At 39.7% G+C, this 17,871-nt stretch overlaps 1 protein-coding gene across 3 annotated transcripts in view; it reads left to right on the top strand.

Moving 5' to 3' along the window:
• sdk1b (sidekick cell adhesion molecule 1b) overlaps positions 1–17,871 on the top strand; it is a 369,858-nt gene that overhangs the window by 119,450 nt on the left and 232,537 nt on the right. For all 3 annotated transcript variants that reach the window (XM_054779326.1, XM_054779325.1, XM_054779324.1), the window contains exon 2: positions 12,308–12,464. In XM_054779326.1, the coding sequence (XP_054635301.1) occupies positions 12,337–12,464 (128 nt within the window). In that variant the 5' untranslated portion in view covers positions 12,308–12,336. The remainder of the gene's footprint in view (positions 1–12,307; positions 12,465–17,871) is intronic.

The following is a 17,871-nucleotide window of genomic DNA, read 5'->3' as shown; positions in this document are numbered from 1 at the left end:
TTCCAACATGTGACGTCTCTCCGTCTGTCTTCGGAACAACACTTCCTCGTTCCCCACCACACTCCCGCGAGGTACATTCACAGACAGTAAGAATTACAGCCGTCAAGAGCTCAAGAAAAACGACATACTTCCGGCCTTCACAATAAAGCGCAAAATACATCCTGTGTGACTGCAATGAATAAAATAAGGGTCTCAGAAAAGTAGCTTACACAAGCAGTCTTCTATTTAAAAAAATAGCAATTACTAAGATGAACCAATTTAATTGTGTAGGATAAAGTGTGATATCAACAATACTTACTTACAATACTGTTCGAAATACTTGTAACTCCAGCCTTTAGCCAAGTACAGAGGAACTGCTGAGAGACACGCAAGAGACAGAGCGATTGCAAAGGGACTGACAGATTATATTATAATTTTTAGCTTGATTTGAATTTTCATTTCATTTTAAATTATTAGCACATTCAGTATGTTGCATGTATATAGTCATATCCTGTCATTTATCTTTCCGTTAATAAAATGCAATAAACACGCACACATTTCTGAACTGATTTAACAAAAAAAGATTAAAAAAAATAATCATTTTGTCATGTTGGCGTTGTGGCGGCGACCCCAGAATGCAAGTTATTAGAACTAATGGCAGGTAATATGTTTATAACAATAAACATTGCTGCCATGTAGTGGCAGGATACCAACAAAAGCAGTCATATGACAATTCTCCGACAAAGGAAGGAGCTCACACCTGGGCTAAAGATTCAAGATTTTTATTGTCATATGCACAGTAAAACAGGTAGTTATACTATGCAATGAAATTCTTATTCTGTTCATTCTCCCAAAAAAGAAAGAAAACACAAGAAAATGAATAAGAACAGAAGAAACATTAACACCAATAAAAGAAGAAACATTAATAACAATAAATTAAGCAACAACAGAAGAGACATTAATACAAATAAATAAATAAATAAATAAATAAATAAATAAATAAATAAATAGTGTTATGAGTGTGTGCGTGTGTTGTGTGTGGCGTGTGTGAGTGCTTCGTTGAGAAGCCTGATGGCCTGTGGGTAAAAGCTGTTTGCCAGCCTTGTGGTCCTGGACTTCAAACTCCTGTAGCGTCTGCCTGACGGTAGGAGTGTGAATAATGAGTGTTGTGGATGTGTGTTGTCCTTGATGAGGTTGTGTGTTCTGCGTAGGACTCTAGTTTTATAAATGTCTTGCAGTGAGGGGAGGGCTGCCCCAACAATGTTCTGTGAGGTCTTGATCACCCGCTGGAGTGCCTTCCTATCACGTGTTGTACAGTTACCGTACCAAACAGTGATGGAGGCGGTAAGGACACTTTTGATAGTGCATCTGTAGAAGCAACTCAGGATTGTGGTGGACATGCCAAATTTCCTCAGTCTTCTCAGGAAGTACAGTCTCCTTTGGGACTTCTTCAGAATTTGTTGGGTGTTGTGAGACCAGGTGAGGTCCTCGCTGATGTGTGTGCCAAGGAACTTGAAGGTTTTCACCCTCTCCACCTCAATCTCATCAATAAACAGGGGTCTATGTGGCTCCTTTTCCCTTGTTCTTGGGTCGATGATCATCTCTTTAGTCTTATCTGTATTGAGAAGGAGATTGTTATCACGACACCAAGCTATGAGGTCCGCCACCTCTCTTCTGTATGATGTTTCATACAGGATGAAGCAGAAACGGAAGTAATACCAAAATAAGTACATGTAAACAGGAACTAAGGCATAAGACATGAACCTAAACAACCTGTCACACTGGCTAGTTCACAGAGTGTGACACATTTGACAGCCCTAATTTTTAGGAAATAATGAAAATATAAATTATTTGTTCAAGCATCAATGTTCCCATCATAAAACAGTCATAAAAGTGTCAAAATTAGTTGACCACTGATATTAAAATGTAAAAAGTGTTAACTTGGATGGTGAGTGGTGGTACTTTCGATAAGTGCTTGATCCTTATTGTGATACTGGAGTCTTATTTCTTTCATTGTGTGTCCTTTTAATAATCTTCTGGTGTTTTCTTTATTTCTTGTGTTTGTCTTGTGTGTGGTAACATCATCGTTGTACTGTTACTGTTGTATTTTATTTTTTACATACTGCTAAAATTGGAAGAGAACAAACACAGTAAATCTCCGGCTTGTCTTGTCAAACCTTGTCATCCAAGGAAGCAAACGTTTCAAGTACACTACAATACGGTCATCCCTCCATTATCGCGGTTAATTGATTCCAAGCTTGAGCACGAGAAGAGAATTTCTGCGTAGTAGAATTCAGTATGAATAAATATAATATTTTAATTGTTACAGCATCGAAAACCCGTTTATGACTTTCTAAATATGTTTTGTTTTACCATTGTTACATCCCTGCAAACATGAAATAACACACCTATAGTCACCTTTACACTGCTATTCTTTGTTTACGCCACATAGTGCAACACTTCTGCGCAGGCTACGGGATCACTGCAAGGACACAAGAGACTGTTATTAGCATGCTACTGAACTAACTAGTTAGCCTCCAATTAATTTATTCTAAACTTTTGAAAGGTTTTCAAACTGAGTGGAGAAGGACAAAGTAAGAAGCCAAAACGTACCACTTCCACATGGAATGGGAGAACTTTTTTCGCTGTATCATGTCAGACATGCCATAGCTGAGTCCATGCGGTGTTAAGGTAATGTAATATAAGGTAATGTCTCTTCTATCTAACATTACTCACACTTACTCACTTATTACTACATATGAGTTTTCTTTCATTATATTTCAATAAATAATGGCCATAGTCAAACACAAAACAGTGGTAATTTATTAATTATATAATTTCAGAAAAAACGCAATAGAGTGAGGGAGTGATGTTCGAACCTCAAAGTGGCAAGGGACGACTGTATACTTTTATTATACCATAAAATAAACAACATTTGTTTTTTTTTTCCCTGTTATCGAGTATCTTCCTTTTATTACTATATATATTACTCCAAACTAAGTTTTGTAAAATAAAGACTGGTAATACTTTTCCAATTTAGTGCAGCATACTTGTGAACAGCATACATTCAAATTTTAGCTGACACACTGTGTATGTTCATCTAACTTGTGTGAACTAGGATCTCATTTATCATCATCAAACCATTCACCTTACAATGTTCCATTAATTGCCTTCCCCCGCTTTCCCTCATTTCTGTAAGATTATTAATGCACAAAAATTTGAACTCATAATTCTCTCCTCTCCCCACCCGCTCTGCCGTACTAATTAAGTGTTTTAAATGCCTGTTAAAACAAGTGCAGGCAGATTTATTAGATTATAACTGAACAGAACTCATTTGCACCTAATAATCAAAAAGCCTTCTTCTTCAGTAGTGGCAAAAATTGCTAAGCCACACCACTTTTATCTACTTTAATTCATTCATAAATTTTTTTGGCCGCTTAATCCTCACTCAGATCGCGGGGGTATGCTGGACCCTATCCCAGAGGACTTCGGGCGAGTGGCAGGGTACACCCTGGAGTAGCCGCCAGTCAGTCACAGGGCACATATAGACAAACAACGATTCACACTCACATTCATACCTATGGACAATTTAGAGTAAATTTACATGCAATAAAATGTATTGATTTATGTATTTCTACCCTTCATTATCTGTGTGTGTGTGCGTGCGTGTGCAGGCGTGTGCGTGTGTGTCCTGAGGCTGGATCTGTATTCATAGACTACAGTCAGTTCTGTCATCCCCTTCTCACTGCAGGGGTGGAGCTCTATGAAGATTAATTTTTTTTCTAGGGTGACCCCAATTGTGACCCTCCCAGATGTGCGCGTACAGGCTCACTCTCAGAGTCATTAAGACCACAGGGTTTTCTCTGCTTACAAAAAATGCTTGGTTAACTACCTTGGATTATAAGTTCCCTTTAGACTAGCCCAACAAATTAGTTGTTTTTTTACAGTACAGTTGTCCCTCGTTTCTAGCTTTTAATTGGTTCCAGACCCAACCGCGATAAATTAATTTAGGCGAGATAGGATTCAGTGGGCCGCGCGGTGGCCTAGTGGTTAGCATGTCAGAAGAGATCTGGAAGATCAGGGTTTGAATCTCCATTGGGCATCTCTGTGTGGCGTTGGCATGTTCTCCTCGTGCGTGCGTGGTTTTCTCCGGGTACTCCGGTTTCCTCCCACATCCAAAAACATGCACGTTAGGTTAATTGGCGACTCTAGACTGTCCATAGGTTTTAATGTGAGTGTGAATGGTTGTTTGTCTATATGCGCCCTGTGATTGGCTAGCGATCAGTCCAGGGTGTACCCCGCCTCTCGCCCAGGCAGGTGGGATAGGCTCCAGCATACCTGCGACCCTAATTAGGATAAGTGGCATACTGTAGAAAAAGAATCGATGGATAGGATTCAGTGTTAATAAATGGAATATTTTTGTAGTTGTAACATAGACAACCTGCTTAGGACTTTGTAAATACTTTTTTTTACCATTATTAGAGCCTTGTAGACATGAAATAACACACCTATAGTCAACTTTACACTCCTATTATTCAACGTTTACAACACATTATGCAACTATTATGCTGCAGGGACTCGAGACAGACTAGCCCGCTAGCTTCCTAGTTAGCCAGTTAGCCTCAAATTTATTTAGTCTAAACTTAAGAAGCCAAAAATGTAAGACTTCCACACGGAATAGGATGAGAACTTTTTTTTTCCACTCTATCATGTCGGACATGCCATGGCTGACTTCATGCAGTGTTAAGGTAATGTAATTTAAGGTGATGTCTCAATGTTTTGTGTCATTACTGCTGCCTTGTGACCAGAATACTACCTGGCAGTTGCATTTCAATATGTTTTGACTAATAATAGACGATAGTCTACCACGGAACAGCGATCATTTATTAATGAATTCATTCCTGAAAACCGCAATATAATGAAGGAGCGATAATTGAACTGCGATATTGCGAGGACGACTGTACTGTATATCAGCGTTTTGCCTCTACGAGGGGTTTGCCTGTTAAGATCTCACATTTTAACAAAGCAACATTTCACCATTATCAGTGGAATAGAATTCATTTTTGGACATCAATACAGGTTCACAACATCTTTTTTCTCAGATCATCCATCCATTTTCTATACCGCTTCTTCCTCATTAGGGTCGCGGGGGCATGCCTATCTCAGCTGACTTCGGGCGACAGGCGGGGTACACCCTGGACTGGTCGCCAGCCAATGGCAGGGCACATATAGACAAACAACCATTCACACTCACATTCATACCTATGGACAATTTAGAGTCACCAATTAACCTAACATGCATGTTTTTGGAATGTGGGAGGAAGCCGGAGTACCCGGAGAGAACCCACGCGCACACGGGGAGAACATGCAAACTCCACACAGAAATGCCCAGGGGAGAATCAAACCCAGGTCTTCCCGATCTCCAAGCTGTTACTGTGTTGTCCAACGTGTTAACCACTAGACCACCGTGCGGCCTTCTCAGATCATATTGTATTTAATTTAGCCGTTTAGATTGCTTTGAAAATGGCCCTGAAATAATCCATGGGCACAATAAAACATGCATACTATCAAAACTGACAGTTACAGATTTTATTAATAACAGAGTTTCATTTTTTGTCAAGCAGGCAGTGATGAAGGCTGAGACAAAGAAAAAGAGAGCTGCAAGATTTGAGAGTATTTTTAAGGAGCAGTTTTTCTTGGTCTGTACAGAAGCCATCTGATCTTTGATATCCATTTTGCAAGTAAAATACACTCATGTGTTGATTTTCTGACTACGTAAAAAGACGTCTACATAAAATGAACCACATGTAGATGTGGTCCAATTCTGCACAGGAAAACATCAGATTCCTGGTTTTGGGGTAGTTTACACTGCCATGAAAAAATTACAGTTCTGCTTTGACAGAAAAGCCATAATGCGTCAGGCTGCTCTACTCCAGGCCTCTCGGTGTGGCTCCATCTGATGGTCACTGCCTCATTTGGCCCCACTGCAAGTGGTTGATAACAGTCAAAAGTGATCAAGGTCTGCAAAACTCCTTCCTATAGCTGATATCATGATGTGTTTCTTTTGATAGCAAGTGCTGGTTTCATCCAAGTAATTAATTCATTTTCTCAAAATGTGATTTGTCGACTCAATTCCAAACTACATAAAAATCAATTAATAGGATATTCATTTAACATGTCCATTTCTAAAACAGTCAACAGTGATTCACGTTGGGCGGCATTAAAAATCCGTCTTGCAACGTGTGCAAAAGTGGAAAAAAACCTAATCACAGCCTAGCCCTCCACAAAGTTTTGTAGAAATCTGTTCAATAGTTTTAGGGACTAACAAAAGTTCCTAAGATAGTCATAGAGGGAACAAAGTTGAAGAAACGCTGAGAGGTGGTTGCTGAACCTGTTGCTGTCATCGAGTAGAGTCGAGTCTGGCCACGCTCAAGTTTGCAGTGACCACCAATAACCAAAATTTATACTGAAACAAAATTTAAACTGTTGTTGGAACTTAATAATGCTTATTATTAAGCATTATTAAGTGGGACGATATCATCGGCCCAATATTGGCATAAAAATGCAATATTGGTAGATATTGGTATCGCGTTTTTTCCTCATAATGAAAACCGATTTTCAAAAATGCTGTATAGATGGACATTTTATTGTTCACATGGCCAAGATGACGCCACAGTTTGTTATCATACATTGTCATACAGTGCAAGCCCACTTCCTTTGCTCTTTCCACAAGCTCTTGTTTTCTTCTTCGCTCTGACTGCCCAGAAGTCGGCTACCTCCCCACGTTAGCATTTGTTAGCCATTCAGTGAAGCACAAATAAGCTGCACTCCCTGAAGGTCTTGACGTTCTTGCCAGCTGGTCCATCTTGCTGGGTAGTGAATTGACGTTTCCCATGTTAATAGACGGGGCCGAAGGCTTCAATCTCTTCTTCCTTGCTCACCGCTTGACTTTCATCTTAGCTCTGCTGCCTCGATATCAATGGGTAGACATTGCTCTCATGGCACGTACAAATGTGCTTGAATAAACAAACAGCCATTCGTGGCGGCGGTATTAATTCCATGTCAGGAGATATGTTACACATATTGGTAATTGAGGGTGGGACAATATCAGAAAAATAGATAAAAATAGACAGCAGTGAAGCAACTGCAAAATCCAACAAAACATTAAGTTCACACCTTTAAAGCAACTTGAGATGCAGATGCAAAATATTATTATACAAAAGTAAAGTAAACTGCTTGACAACCCACGCCGATATACAAAAATCTCACGCTTGCATCAACAATCCCTCAAATACGACAGTAACCCATGCACGACTAAGTCCAACATTGTCTTCCATTGCCTTAACACCTAACTGGTGGACTAAACCAGATGAAAAGAAAGGATGTCTCCATACTTTTGTAGTTGTTGAATTCCTAGCGAGTGTAGAAGGAAGTGACGGCCACCAGGTTGTTTGAAATGCCACCTTTGGTGACGGAATATTGTTTAAGTCTTCCAATAAGCCTTTGTTCTTAAGAGTACACATCCACTCCATCAGTTCAGCTATTTTTACGATATCTGGCTTGTTTATTCGACTTTAAACCTTTATAACACTCTGACATGTGCACATCTCTGTGGTAAATGGACAGTGGCCTTATTGATTGTTTGCCTCTCATATCAAACCTAGAAGTGATGCTGACTGCCTCTGGGTCATGTAGTTGCAACCCAGCAGTAAAAAGAAATGTGAATGTTTGTGTACATCCTTATTGAAGCTCGCCTCCTGACTCTCCTGTCACATTTAGAGGTGAACATTCTTCCCCAAAGTATGAAACATACATGACCTTGAGCTTACGCACACTTTGGCGATGGAGCCAAAAAAGCAAGAAATGTGTGCCAGATTTTTGATAGTTAGACATTTGCTTAAGGCACAAAGGCTGACAAAAAAATGTTGACAGTGGGCAAGAAAGACACAAACAGCGAGAAAGCCCAAGTTGGACGACATCAGCCTGCAAAACATCCCGTTAGCTGACCTTGCTTCTCTCAGGTGCGAGCATTCTCCATCTCCGTCTGCCGTTCCTAATGGACTTCACTTTAAAGTACAACGTAGGATTAAAGGGCCATGAGCAGTGGAGTAGGAATGGAGAATGCGAGTTATAAAGAAAGTGCAGATAAGTGAAATAGCTGGAGCACTTAAAACCATTCTATTTATACAGTGTGCATCGATGCCAGCTTTTCGAAGTAGAGCTATACGATAGACTGCTAAGGCTGCATCTCTCTCGTGCTCTCTCTCTCTCTCTCTCTCTCTCTCTCAATATGAGTCATGGTGCTGGTCAACAGAATGGCAGAGGCGGTGCTGGTCGCCATCAAGTGAGGAATTTTCCAAATAAATTCTTATGGTCATGTTAGCACTTACTCACTATTTCCTTGTCTCACCAATGCACACACACACACACACACACACACACACACACAGGCACTGCCTAATATATAAATCGAGCGTAGATGGAACATTTCCCCTGTGTTCAGAGCGAAGGTAGCTATCAATCCAAAATAGAGGGGCAACTAAAGTAGGAGAAGACGAAAGAAATGTGGCCCTGTGACATCCACAGGGAACAAGGAGTGTGGAAGCAAATGCAATAGAGACTAAATGTGAGGGTTCTAGGAAGGAAGCTGAGAAGGAGGGATGAAGGTTGCGTTGACAGCAGAAGGACAGTTTTGAAAAGAGCCACACAGTTAATATTAAACTACTTTTTATATGCTTTTGTGTGTGTAACGCTTGATAAGTTAATGCCTGTGCAAAGCACTGTGGTATGGTTTGGATGATGAGCATGAGGCTTTTTTAGATGTTTTTTTTTTAACATTACAATGGGTTTGTTGGCATGTTGGCCAACACAGTTACAGCCTGGAGATCGGGAAGCCCTGTGTTCGATTCTCCCCCGGGCATTTCTGTGTGGAGTTTGCATGTTCTCCTCGTTTGTGCGTGTGTTTTCTCCGGGTACTCCGGCTTCCTCCCACATCCAAAAACATGCATGTTAGGTTAATTGGAGACTCTAAATTGTCCATGTGAATGGTTGTTTGTCTATATGTGCCCTGCGATTGGCTGGCGACCAGTCCAGAGTGTACCCCGCCTGTCACCCGAAGTCAGCTGGGATAGGCTCCAGCAAGCCCCCGCGACCCTAAAGAGGAGAAGCGGTATAGAAAATGGATGGATGGATGAAGCATTGTGAATATGTTTTCAGTTATGTAAATATACCTCGTAAAAAATGGTGGTACTTTGCAAAACATGCCTGGAGATACTAAATGGCAAATGACTACTTCCACAGAGGAAAGTCTTTGCTTAAATTACAGTTTTATTTTGTGTCCCAGTACTTTTTGACCTAGCTTTGTAATTTAATGATTTTACTGTTAATTTTAACACACCTTTTGATTCTGTGCAAATAAACATGTGGCCTTTATGTTCTGCATCAGTTTGTACTATTCATCAGAATAAATGCAGTTTGAGGGATCGATTTACAATCTTGCTCTCAAGAGCATAATTCTGAAAGGCATGAGGCTAAGCAGTCTGCTTTGCTCCTGTTTTTGTATGTCAGATAACTGAATCATGATTTTATGATTTTCAACATTTGCTAAATGGTGCAGGTCACCTTTATTACACAATTTGGAGATTCACTTCAGAATATACAATATATACAGTACATGATAGAAAATACAGTAGAAACCAAATTTTCATCATTAATTCTTGATAGGTTAAAAAGGTCAGACGAAAACCGCAACATACGTACAGAAATCGAGACAATTTTTCCCGTAGGAAGTCATGTCAATCCAATTAATCAGTTCCAGACACCCCAAATTATGAACAAAAAAATAAATTTGAGGATTTCCCATAGGATTTTTTGAAGCTGTGGTGGTGAGCTGGATGGGAGGGCGGACTGCCGCCGCTGTGACAAATAGCAATTTATTAATGACTTATTTATTTATTTATTGATTTATTTTTAAAAACTTTTTTCAACAATGAGCAGAACATGAACCAGGAACTTTTCTAAACTGTTAATTTAATGGCAAAGTTGTTGAGAGCATTGCCAACATTTTAATTGCACTTTATTTAGAAAGCACATTTCCACTCAGTGTGCCCATTTGTCATTAAATACAGTCATGTCATGTCATGTTTGAATAGAACACTTACAATAATAATACTAAGAGGTGTATTCTTTGGTGAACTACTCAGCGTCAATGGGGGAGCTACCTGTTGGAGACCCCTGCGATTGTATGTGTTTTGAAGACAAGCTATAAGTATTATAATGATAACAAGACAGTAAAGTTCATGACAGTTTAAAAAAAGTATTATGATGATTGTATCTCGTAGCTCGACAAAACCGAGCTAGCTAGATGCCGCCAGCCAGGCATGTTGTGTAACCAAAAATGCCAGAAAGTGGAATGAGATTGAAATGTGAGCGGGCATTCACACTGGCATAGATATGCTTAGAATGTGAGAAGCTGTCATAAATTAACTACACATTTTATGGGCTATTGTTCATTCTCCCGATAATAAGAAACAAAATGAAAGTCAAGACAAGACATGTTGCGTATCTGGTCATACATACAGGTGCTAGCAAGGCAGACAGGCAATTCTGGTGCATGCTTATCAAACTAAAGCGCAGTGAAACATTTTCATGATATTTTAAATTGTTTTCAAACTAATTGCTGCCATTATGTGCGTAAATAACAAGCTATATATGTATCTATAGGCCCTGTCACACCTTGACGATTTAGCCAGCTTACGCCAACGTATGAAAACTTTAGCCAATATGCTGGCGTATGTCCAATAAGTTATGGGTAAGTTTTGTATAAGTTAAGTCATACGTCGTAGTACGTCCAAGTCGTCCCAAAATTTTGTGCATGCACAAAACTTTTCGACGTATGTCAACGTATGAGTCACACGTCCCGCATACGCGGGCAATAAGTTATGCGATCGTTGACACCGGTTCACACGCATTATTTGTAAGTTACGCACAAGTCGTAATACGTCAACATACCTTGAGACAAAACTGTGTCTTCTTGACTCTCTTCTTGGCAAGGATTGGCTGAGAGGAGATAGAGACCGCTGGGGAAGCAGCTTCCGATACCATTGACGATGCCTGAGAGGCGTTAGAACCTGCGTCATCTCCATCAGAGTGAGAGTGGGAGGGGGAGGCTGTGGGTGGTGATGGATCCCTTCGTCACTGCCCTGATACTTCTTGGCAGCAGTCTTCGAAATTTTCTTCGGCATGATGGTGATGTTGACACTGAACCTCACTGTCTAGTGAGGTTATGATTTGCGTCATCAATTGGTAGCCTTTTTATAGGCTACGGCATGTCATCGTCGGCCATACGTTGCCGCGCGGTTTGCATAAGTTAGACTGGCGTTGGGCCTAAGTTGTGAACGCTGGCAACGCGCTACGCATTCGTTGGTATAAGTTGTCTATAAGTTATAGAAACGTTCTATATAAGTTATTAATACGTCATGTATACGTCGAACTCGTTATGAATACGCTATGTATACGCTCAAAATTGAAAAAAATATCGACGGTTCAACGTATGCCATCAAAATGATCACGTCGGGCATGCGCTGGCTAAATCGTCGAGGTGTGACAGGGCCTTTAATAGCATATAAATACATTGATACAATATATTAAAACTGTTTTCAAGTTTATAAAAAACATCTCATTTTTAAGGCGTGGCGGCATTTATTTTATAGTGGCGCACCGCCGCGATCAATTACATGCAGCGGAAACCCTGCATTTTATAGAGAATAATTATAGTTTTACATGCAGAAAACAATGTGAAATAAAAATAAATGGATGGCATGAATGGATGAAACATTTTGTTGATGTGGACTTCTTGTACATCTGGGTGAGATTGAATTCAATAGTGTTTCCCACCTTCTTCAAAAGCTTCTTCAAATTACTGGCACTTGCAACATTTTTGACCGCATGTCAAATTATTCAATGTCAATTAGTATTATAAAATTATTTAGAAGTCACACTCAATAGAAAATGCACAAACAGTGAGCCAGCAACGTGTGGGGAGCTTTATTTGGGCACTGGGATTTCAAGGAGCTACACTGTACCGGGTAAACTGATTAGTTTAAGTTCAATACTGCACGAAAGCCGAGGCAACATTTTAGCAGAAATTTTTGGCAAAAACCAGAATCATACGAAAACTGAGGTTTGACTTACAGGTTATGCTATTGTGACCTCGCCTTTACTTTCCAAGATCCTAAATGTATTGCCTCACACATTCTCTTTGTTCTGAGGGGGAATGAATGCCTGTCATTCAAATATATATATTTTGTCTTCTCTTTGTGTTTACCAGAGGTGGCTCCCTACCTACGAGGGGTTGGAATGGCGCAGCAAGTGGTGTTGGAGGGAAACAGACTGGTGCTGACATGCTTGGCTGGAGGCAGCTGGCCACTGCAGTACCGCTGGTCTCTCAATAACAGCAACATCACCGACTGGACACCACAATACAGGTCAGCTCGCGCCAACTGGCTGCTTTGTTCTTACAGGCTAGAGTGTTTGCAAAATCTCTGTTAAAACATGACAGGCAGGCTTTGGGAAAGTGGTGCTATAACCCATAAGGCCATGTTCGTCATTCAGAAACCGGAAGAAAGTCAGTAGTGGAGAAAATACAGTTACAACAATGGTAAATCCAAGCAATGGGAAATTGTGAGAAAAAGTTGAGAAATTAAAATTGTATTAATTTGAACATAAACACAATTTTAAAATAAAATATTTCAGTAGTGCTATGCTTTATAAATTTATACTTTTTTACCCAAAAATCTACCCATTTTATTTTCTTATTAATTTTCATTATTATAATTTAATTATATTGGGATTACACTAGGTCCCCAACTTACGAACACAATTGGTTCCAGACTACCGTTCTTATGTTGAATTGTTGTTAAGTAGGGGAAAAGGTAATATTACCAATGATATAGGTACTACATGTACGTGTATACATATACAGTATATGTGTATGTATGTAAATATGAGTTTGGATGCAGTAGTAATATTAAACGAGGATAATTAATGAAAAAACAATAATAAAAATGATATAATAATACATAATGATAAATGTTATTTACCTTTGAAGAGGAGTTGCCGAGCATACGTTGTTGTGGTGGAGTTGGAGGAGTTATTGAAAAAAAGGACAAATGGTGGTCGTCGTTAGACTCTTCTAAAAGAGGTAGTGTTCTGTGGGTCTAACTCTTCCTCTGTTGGTCCCATTAGCAGTGTCACAGTGCCCTCTACTGGTCAAGCATGTACAGTAGCAGTATAAATACTGATTGAGCGACTACAAGGCAAAATAAAATAAAATATAGACCAGTCGGCTTGTGTTCGTATCCGCGAGTGTTCGCTAGTCGGATGTTCGTAAGTTGGGGACCTAGTGTATTGTTAAAAGCTTTGATTGCCCAAATATAATTCCTTGACCTACAAAGTGCTATACATATGCATGTTTCTGTGGTCAGTCTGCAAATATGACCAATACGAAAAGGTGAGGAAAAATGTTGTTTTTTAAATTTGTGTTTTTATGCTAGCATTCGTCATCTTTTTTTAACCAACTCAGTAACAACCGCCACAACAGCAAATTTAGATATAATTTATTAATACACTTGTTTTTAGTCTGACTGAAGGAATATATTCAAGAAGTTTTATTCTCCCTTTCCATTATTCTACTCTCTGTGTTCCTCTCTCTCTATGTCCTGTGTTGTTTGGTAAGAGCCAAGCTGTCCCTCTTGGCAAAACTACTGCTGTGAAATAAAACTGTTTTTCAACATCATTCATAATAGTGGCAAACTTGGGAGAGCTTATACACTTGGGTAAAGGAAGAGGCTGAGACAGCAGGAGGTGTTGTGTAACACAAGGGCCTGTTTTCAACATCATGACAGTTGTAGTTGGAGAAAGTTGCGTCTATGACAGACTGGCAGGTCAGTTTGCTGTGTGTCATCTTTTGCTTGAATAAAACAAATTATATTTTGAGCAAGTCAAACACCAAAGTGAACTTGAATCTACCAAATTTGATGACTACATTTTATCCCCAGTCCTAACACTCCTAGAAGCAGACTTGGCATTTATTTTTAAAACCTGTGGGATAATGCTCTGAGAGTGACCAGTTCACCTGGTATCAATAACACTGGGGTTTTCAAAGGGCTGCATACAGAACAATTGTGATGCATTTAATATATTTACTACATTAAAAAGATGCTCAAACCAGTCCAATCCAGGTCAATATATGCTGAGCTATCTGAACAAAACATCAAGCATTGTGTTATAGGTGAAAAAGCAATGTAATAGTTAATACTATATTTCATTCATAATTAATTTATTTTACGTTTAGAATATGCTGAGTGTCAGTAAAAGAAATCCAAAAGTGGCCCCCAGGCCACACATTGGACACCCGTGCCATAAACTATCAAAGAAAGTATCTTTGGGATAGTGAAGACCTATTTGCATCTTCTGTACCATTTCAAGAGGTGTTGCGATCCAATATTACGGATATCGATCCGATAGCAGCAAAAAATGAGTATCTGCATCTCAAATCTCCAATATAAGCACCCTAGGCACCCTGATACAATCAGTCCATTTGAGACTCCTCAACAGAACTTCTATCCAGCAGCACACAGGTAGAGTCCACATGGTCACAACAACAGCGTGTTAATGTGCTAACAAAGTAAGCAAGGAGCATTACGTCGGCTAAGATGTCGGAGCTAAGTGCTAAACCTGCCGTGCACAAGTCGCCCACGGTGGCGCAGAACCGGGGTAGTTCAACACATCCGACCCTATCGTGCATCCGAAGCGGAACCACAAAAAAAAAAAAAAAACAGCATGAGAATCCTCACAAAACAAACCCCTAGCCCCCACAAAAGAACAGTGCCACCCGAAATATCCGCAAACCGTGAGAAAGTAAGTTTTTGGAATATCTACTCTTGCTGACTGTTGTTCCCTATGTGAGGAATATCACTTGATCGAGCCTTTTCTAACATTCCACACTACAAAATAAGTAATAAATGTATGTATGATTCATGCTGATTTTGGATATGATTCATATTGGTCGATATTGGACAATACTCAAGACTGCAACAGTGGTGCATCTCCACTCAGTGTGCTCATTTTTCATTTAATACAAGGGTCACGTTTGAATACAACACATACTAAGAGGTGAAGCAAATATTCTTTGGTGAACTACTCAACATCAGCTGGTGAGCTACTGTTAGCATGCGAGCTACCTGTTGCGTACTTTTATCTGGTCACACAAGCGCCAGCAGGGCAGACAGGCAATTCTGTTTATCAAAATAAAGCACAGTGAAACAGTTTTATGATTTTTGTAATTGTTTTAAAACTAATTGTGGTCAATATGTGCATTAATAATAACTTATCTATGTATCTATATAGCATATACTGTATATCCATTAATACAATACATTACTTAACATGGCTTTCAAGTTGAATCATTTTTAAGGTGTGGCGGATTTTATTTTGTTGTGGCGGTGCGCCACGGTCAATTACATGTAGCAGAAACCCTGACCATTATCTTAAAATTAGCATCACAACACCTTTTCCTTGTTTGCTAACTTGCCCAACCTTTCAGCCTCTTTTTTGAGTGAGTCTTTGTGTCACAGCTGCATCTCCCCAGGCCACTAGTGTGAGAGAGTGACAGGAAGAAAACCTCTGACTCACTTGGAGATAAGTTGTTTGGCGCCAGCCGTTGGTTTGTATGTATAAATCCCTAGACCCGGGACCAGGCTTTTTCAGACAGTTTTCTTGAGAAGTACCGTCTTATATCCTAAGACATGTCAATATGGCAAGTTTATTTGTAGAGCACAATTCATACGCTAGGTAGTTCAAAGTGCTTTACAGAAAACAAAGGTAAAATCACTCCATAAAATCATTCCCTAAAAAAATTAAATCATTCTAAAACCGTTAAATAAAGTTTAATAAATCATTCCATAAAACAAAAAAAAAGATGGAAAAATGAAGACAGGATATAAAATACTTTCAGTTGTCATATGCACAGTTGAATAGAAGTGTTGGCTTGGATTTGAACATTGCCAACGTTGAGGATTGTGGTACATCTTCTGGAAGATTGTTCCAGATTTTGGCAGCATAAAACTGAAATGCAGCCTCATCATGTTTAGTCCTGACGCTGGTCACCCGTTGGAAACCACTCCCTGAGCTTCTCAGAGCCGGAGATGGTTTATGTGGCTCTAACATGTCATAGATGTACTTTGGCGCAAGACCATGAAAAGACTTGTACACAAGCATAGCTGTTTTAAAGTCTATTTTCTGCACAACAGGAAGCCAGTGCAGACATCTGAGTACTGAACTAATATGGTCATATTTCTTGGTTCTCGTCAGGACTCGAGGAGCAGCATTCTGGATGTACTGGAGCTGTTTTACTGCAGTTACAGTAGTCTAGCCGCCTGGAGACAAAAGCATGGATAAGTCTCTCTAAATGTGGCTTAGACACTATTCCCTTGATTTTGAAAATGATTTTAGGTGGTAAAAAGCTGATGATGTTATTGATTTAATGTGGCTGTTAAAGTTCAGATCTGAGTCCGTTATTACCCCTTAGATTTCTAACCTGGTGATTAGGTTTTAGAGAAAGAGTCTCAAGGTGGCTAATAACACTTTCTCTTTGTTTTCTCTGGGCCAAAGACAATGATTTCAGTTTTGTCTGAGTTTAGCTGGAGAAAGTAGTTTTGCGTCCATACACTGATCTGTTTGATGCAGTGACAAATTAAATCTGCAGGACCATGTTCACCGGCCCTCAGTGACACATAGCTCTGAGTGTCGTCTGCACAGTTGTGGTAGGACACATTGCAGCTGCGTATTAGCTGGCTTAAAGGAAGCATGTAGAGATTGAACAATGGGGTCCCAGGATTGACCCCTGGGGGAACCACAGATCATAGCCATTTGGTATATGAGACACAGTTACCAATTCCAACAAAGGACTTCCTGTCCTCCAGATAGGACTTTAAACAGTTTAGAATAGTACCAGAGATTCCCAGCCAGTGTTCTAACCTCTGTAATAAAATCACATGGTCAACTGTGTCAAAGGCAGCGCTCAGGTCTAGCAGAACTAAAAGCGTGAATTTGCATGGATCTGTGTTCAGACGGATATCATTTGTTACCTTAATCAGAGCTGTCTCAGTGCTGTGGTGGGGCCTAAAGCCTGATTGGAAAGTATCAAACACATTGTTGTTGCAGCTGGTTTCAATATCCACCCCATTCATGATTACCCTGCGATTGGCTGGCATTCAGTGGGCAGTCTAGTCTGCCTCTCAAACTGGGATATGACCCGGCTCCCCCATAACCCTGAACAGAATAAGGGTCAGAGAAAAAAGGGTGAACAGATGATGGTGGGATGGAAATCTGGAGATTTGATGGCTCTCTTGCAAGACAATATTCTAGAACCATTTTGTCAAAGACAACAATAATTATACATCATGATGTAGTGTTATTCTTAAGGAAACATTTTGGCAGCACTTGGTTTATCAATTCACAAATATTTTTAATGATATGAACTTTTTATAAACTTTATTATGAATTTGATCACAGATCTATTTTCACAGGAGTACACTTTCACAGAAGATGCTTACTTTTAAAAAGCTCATGAAAAAAACATTTCCACATATGCTGTTGTTTATGTGTTAGCGAGTGTGTGACGCTGCAGGCACTTAAAACATGCACTTACCTGGATGCACAATATCAAACAATTTGTAAGTGGTTTGTCTATGAGCTATGAGTCTTGAGCTACCTTATTAGCACTAGTATACTTTACTGGCTCAATGTTGGTGTAAGCTATTTTTTTATGACACCCTTATTTTGTTTCCAGAAGTAAACAGGATGTAGTGCACATCACAATCATCATTTTGA

This window comes from Dunckerocampus dactyliophorus, chromosome 6 (genome assembly GCF_027744805.1).
Source record: "Dunckerocampus dactyliophorus isolate RoL2022-P2 chromosome 6, RoL_Ddac_1.1, whole genome shotgun sequence".
Taxonomy (NCBI): Eukaryota; Metazoa; Chordata; class Actinopteri; order Syngnathiformes; family Syngnathidae; genus Dunckerocampus; species Dunckerocampus dactyliophorus.
The sequence above is the reverse complement of the archived record's forward strand: the minus strand, read 5'-3'. Positions and strand labels throughout refer to the sequence as shown.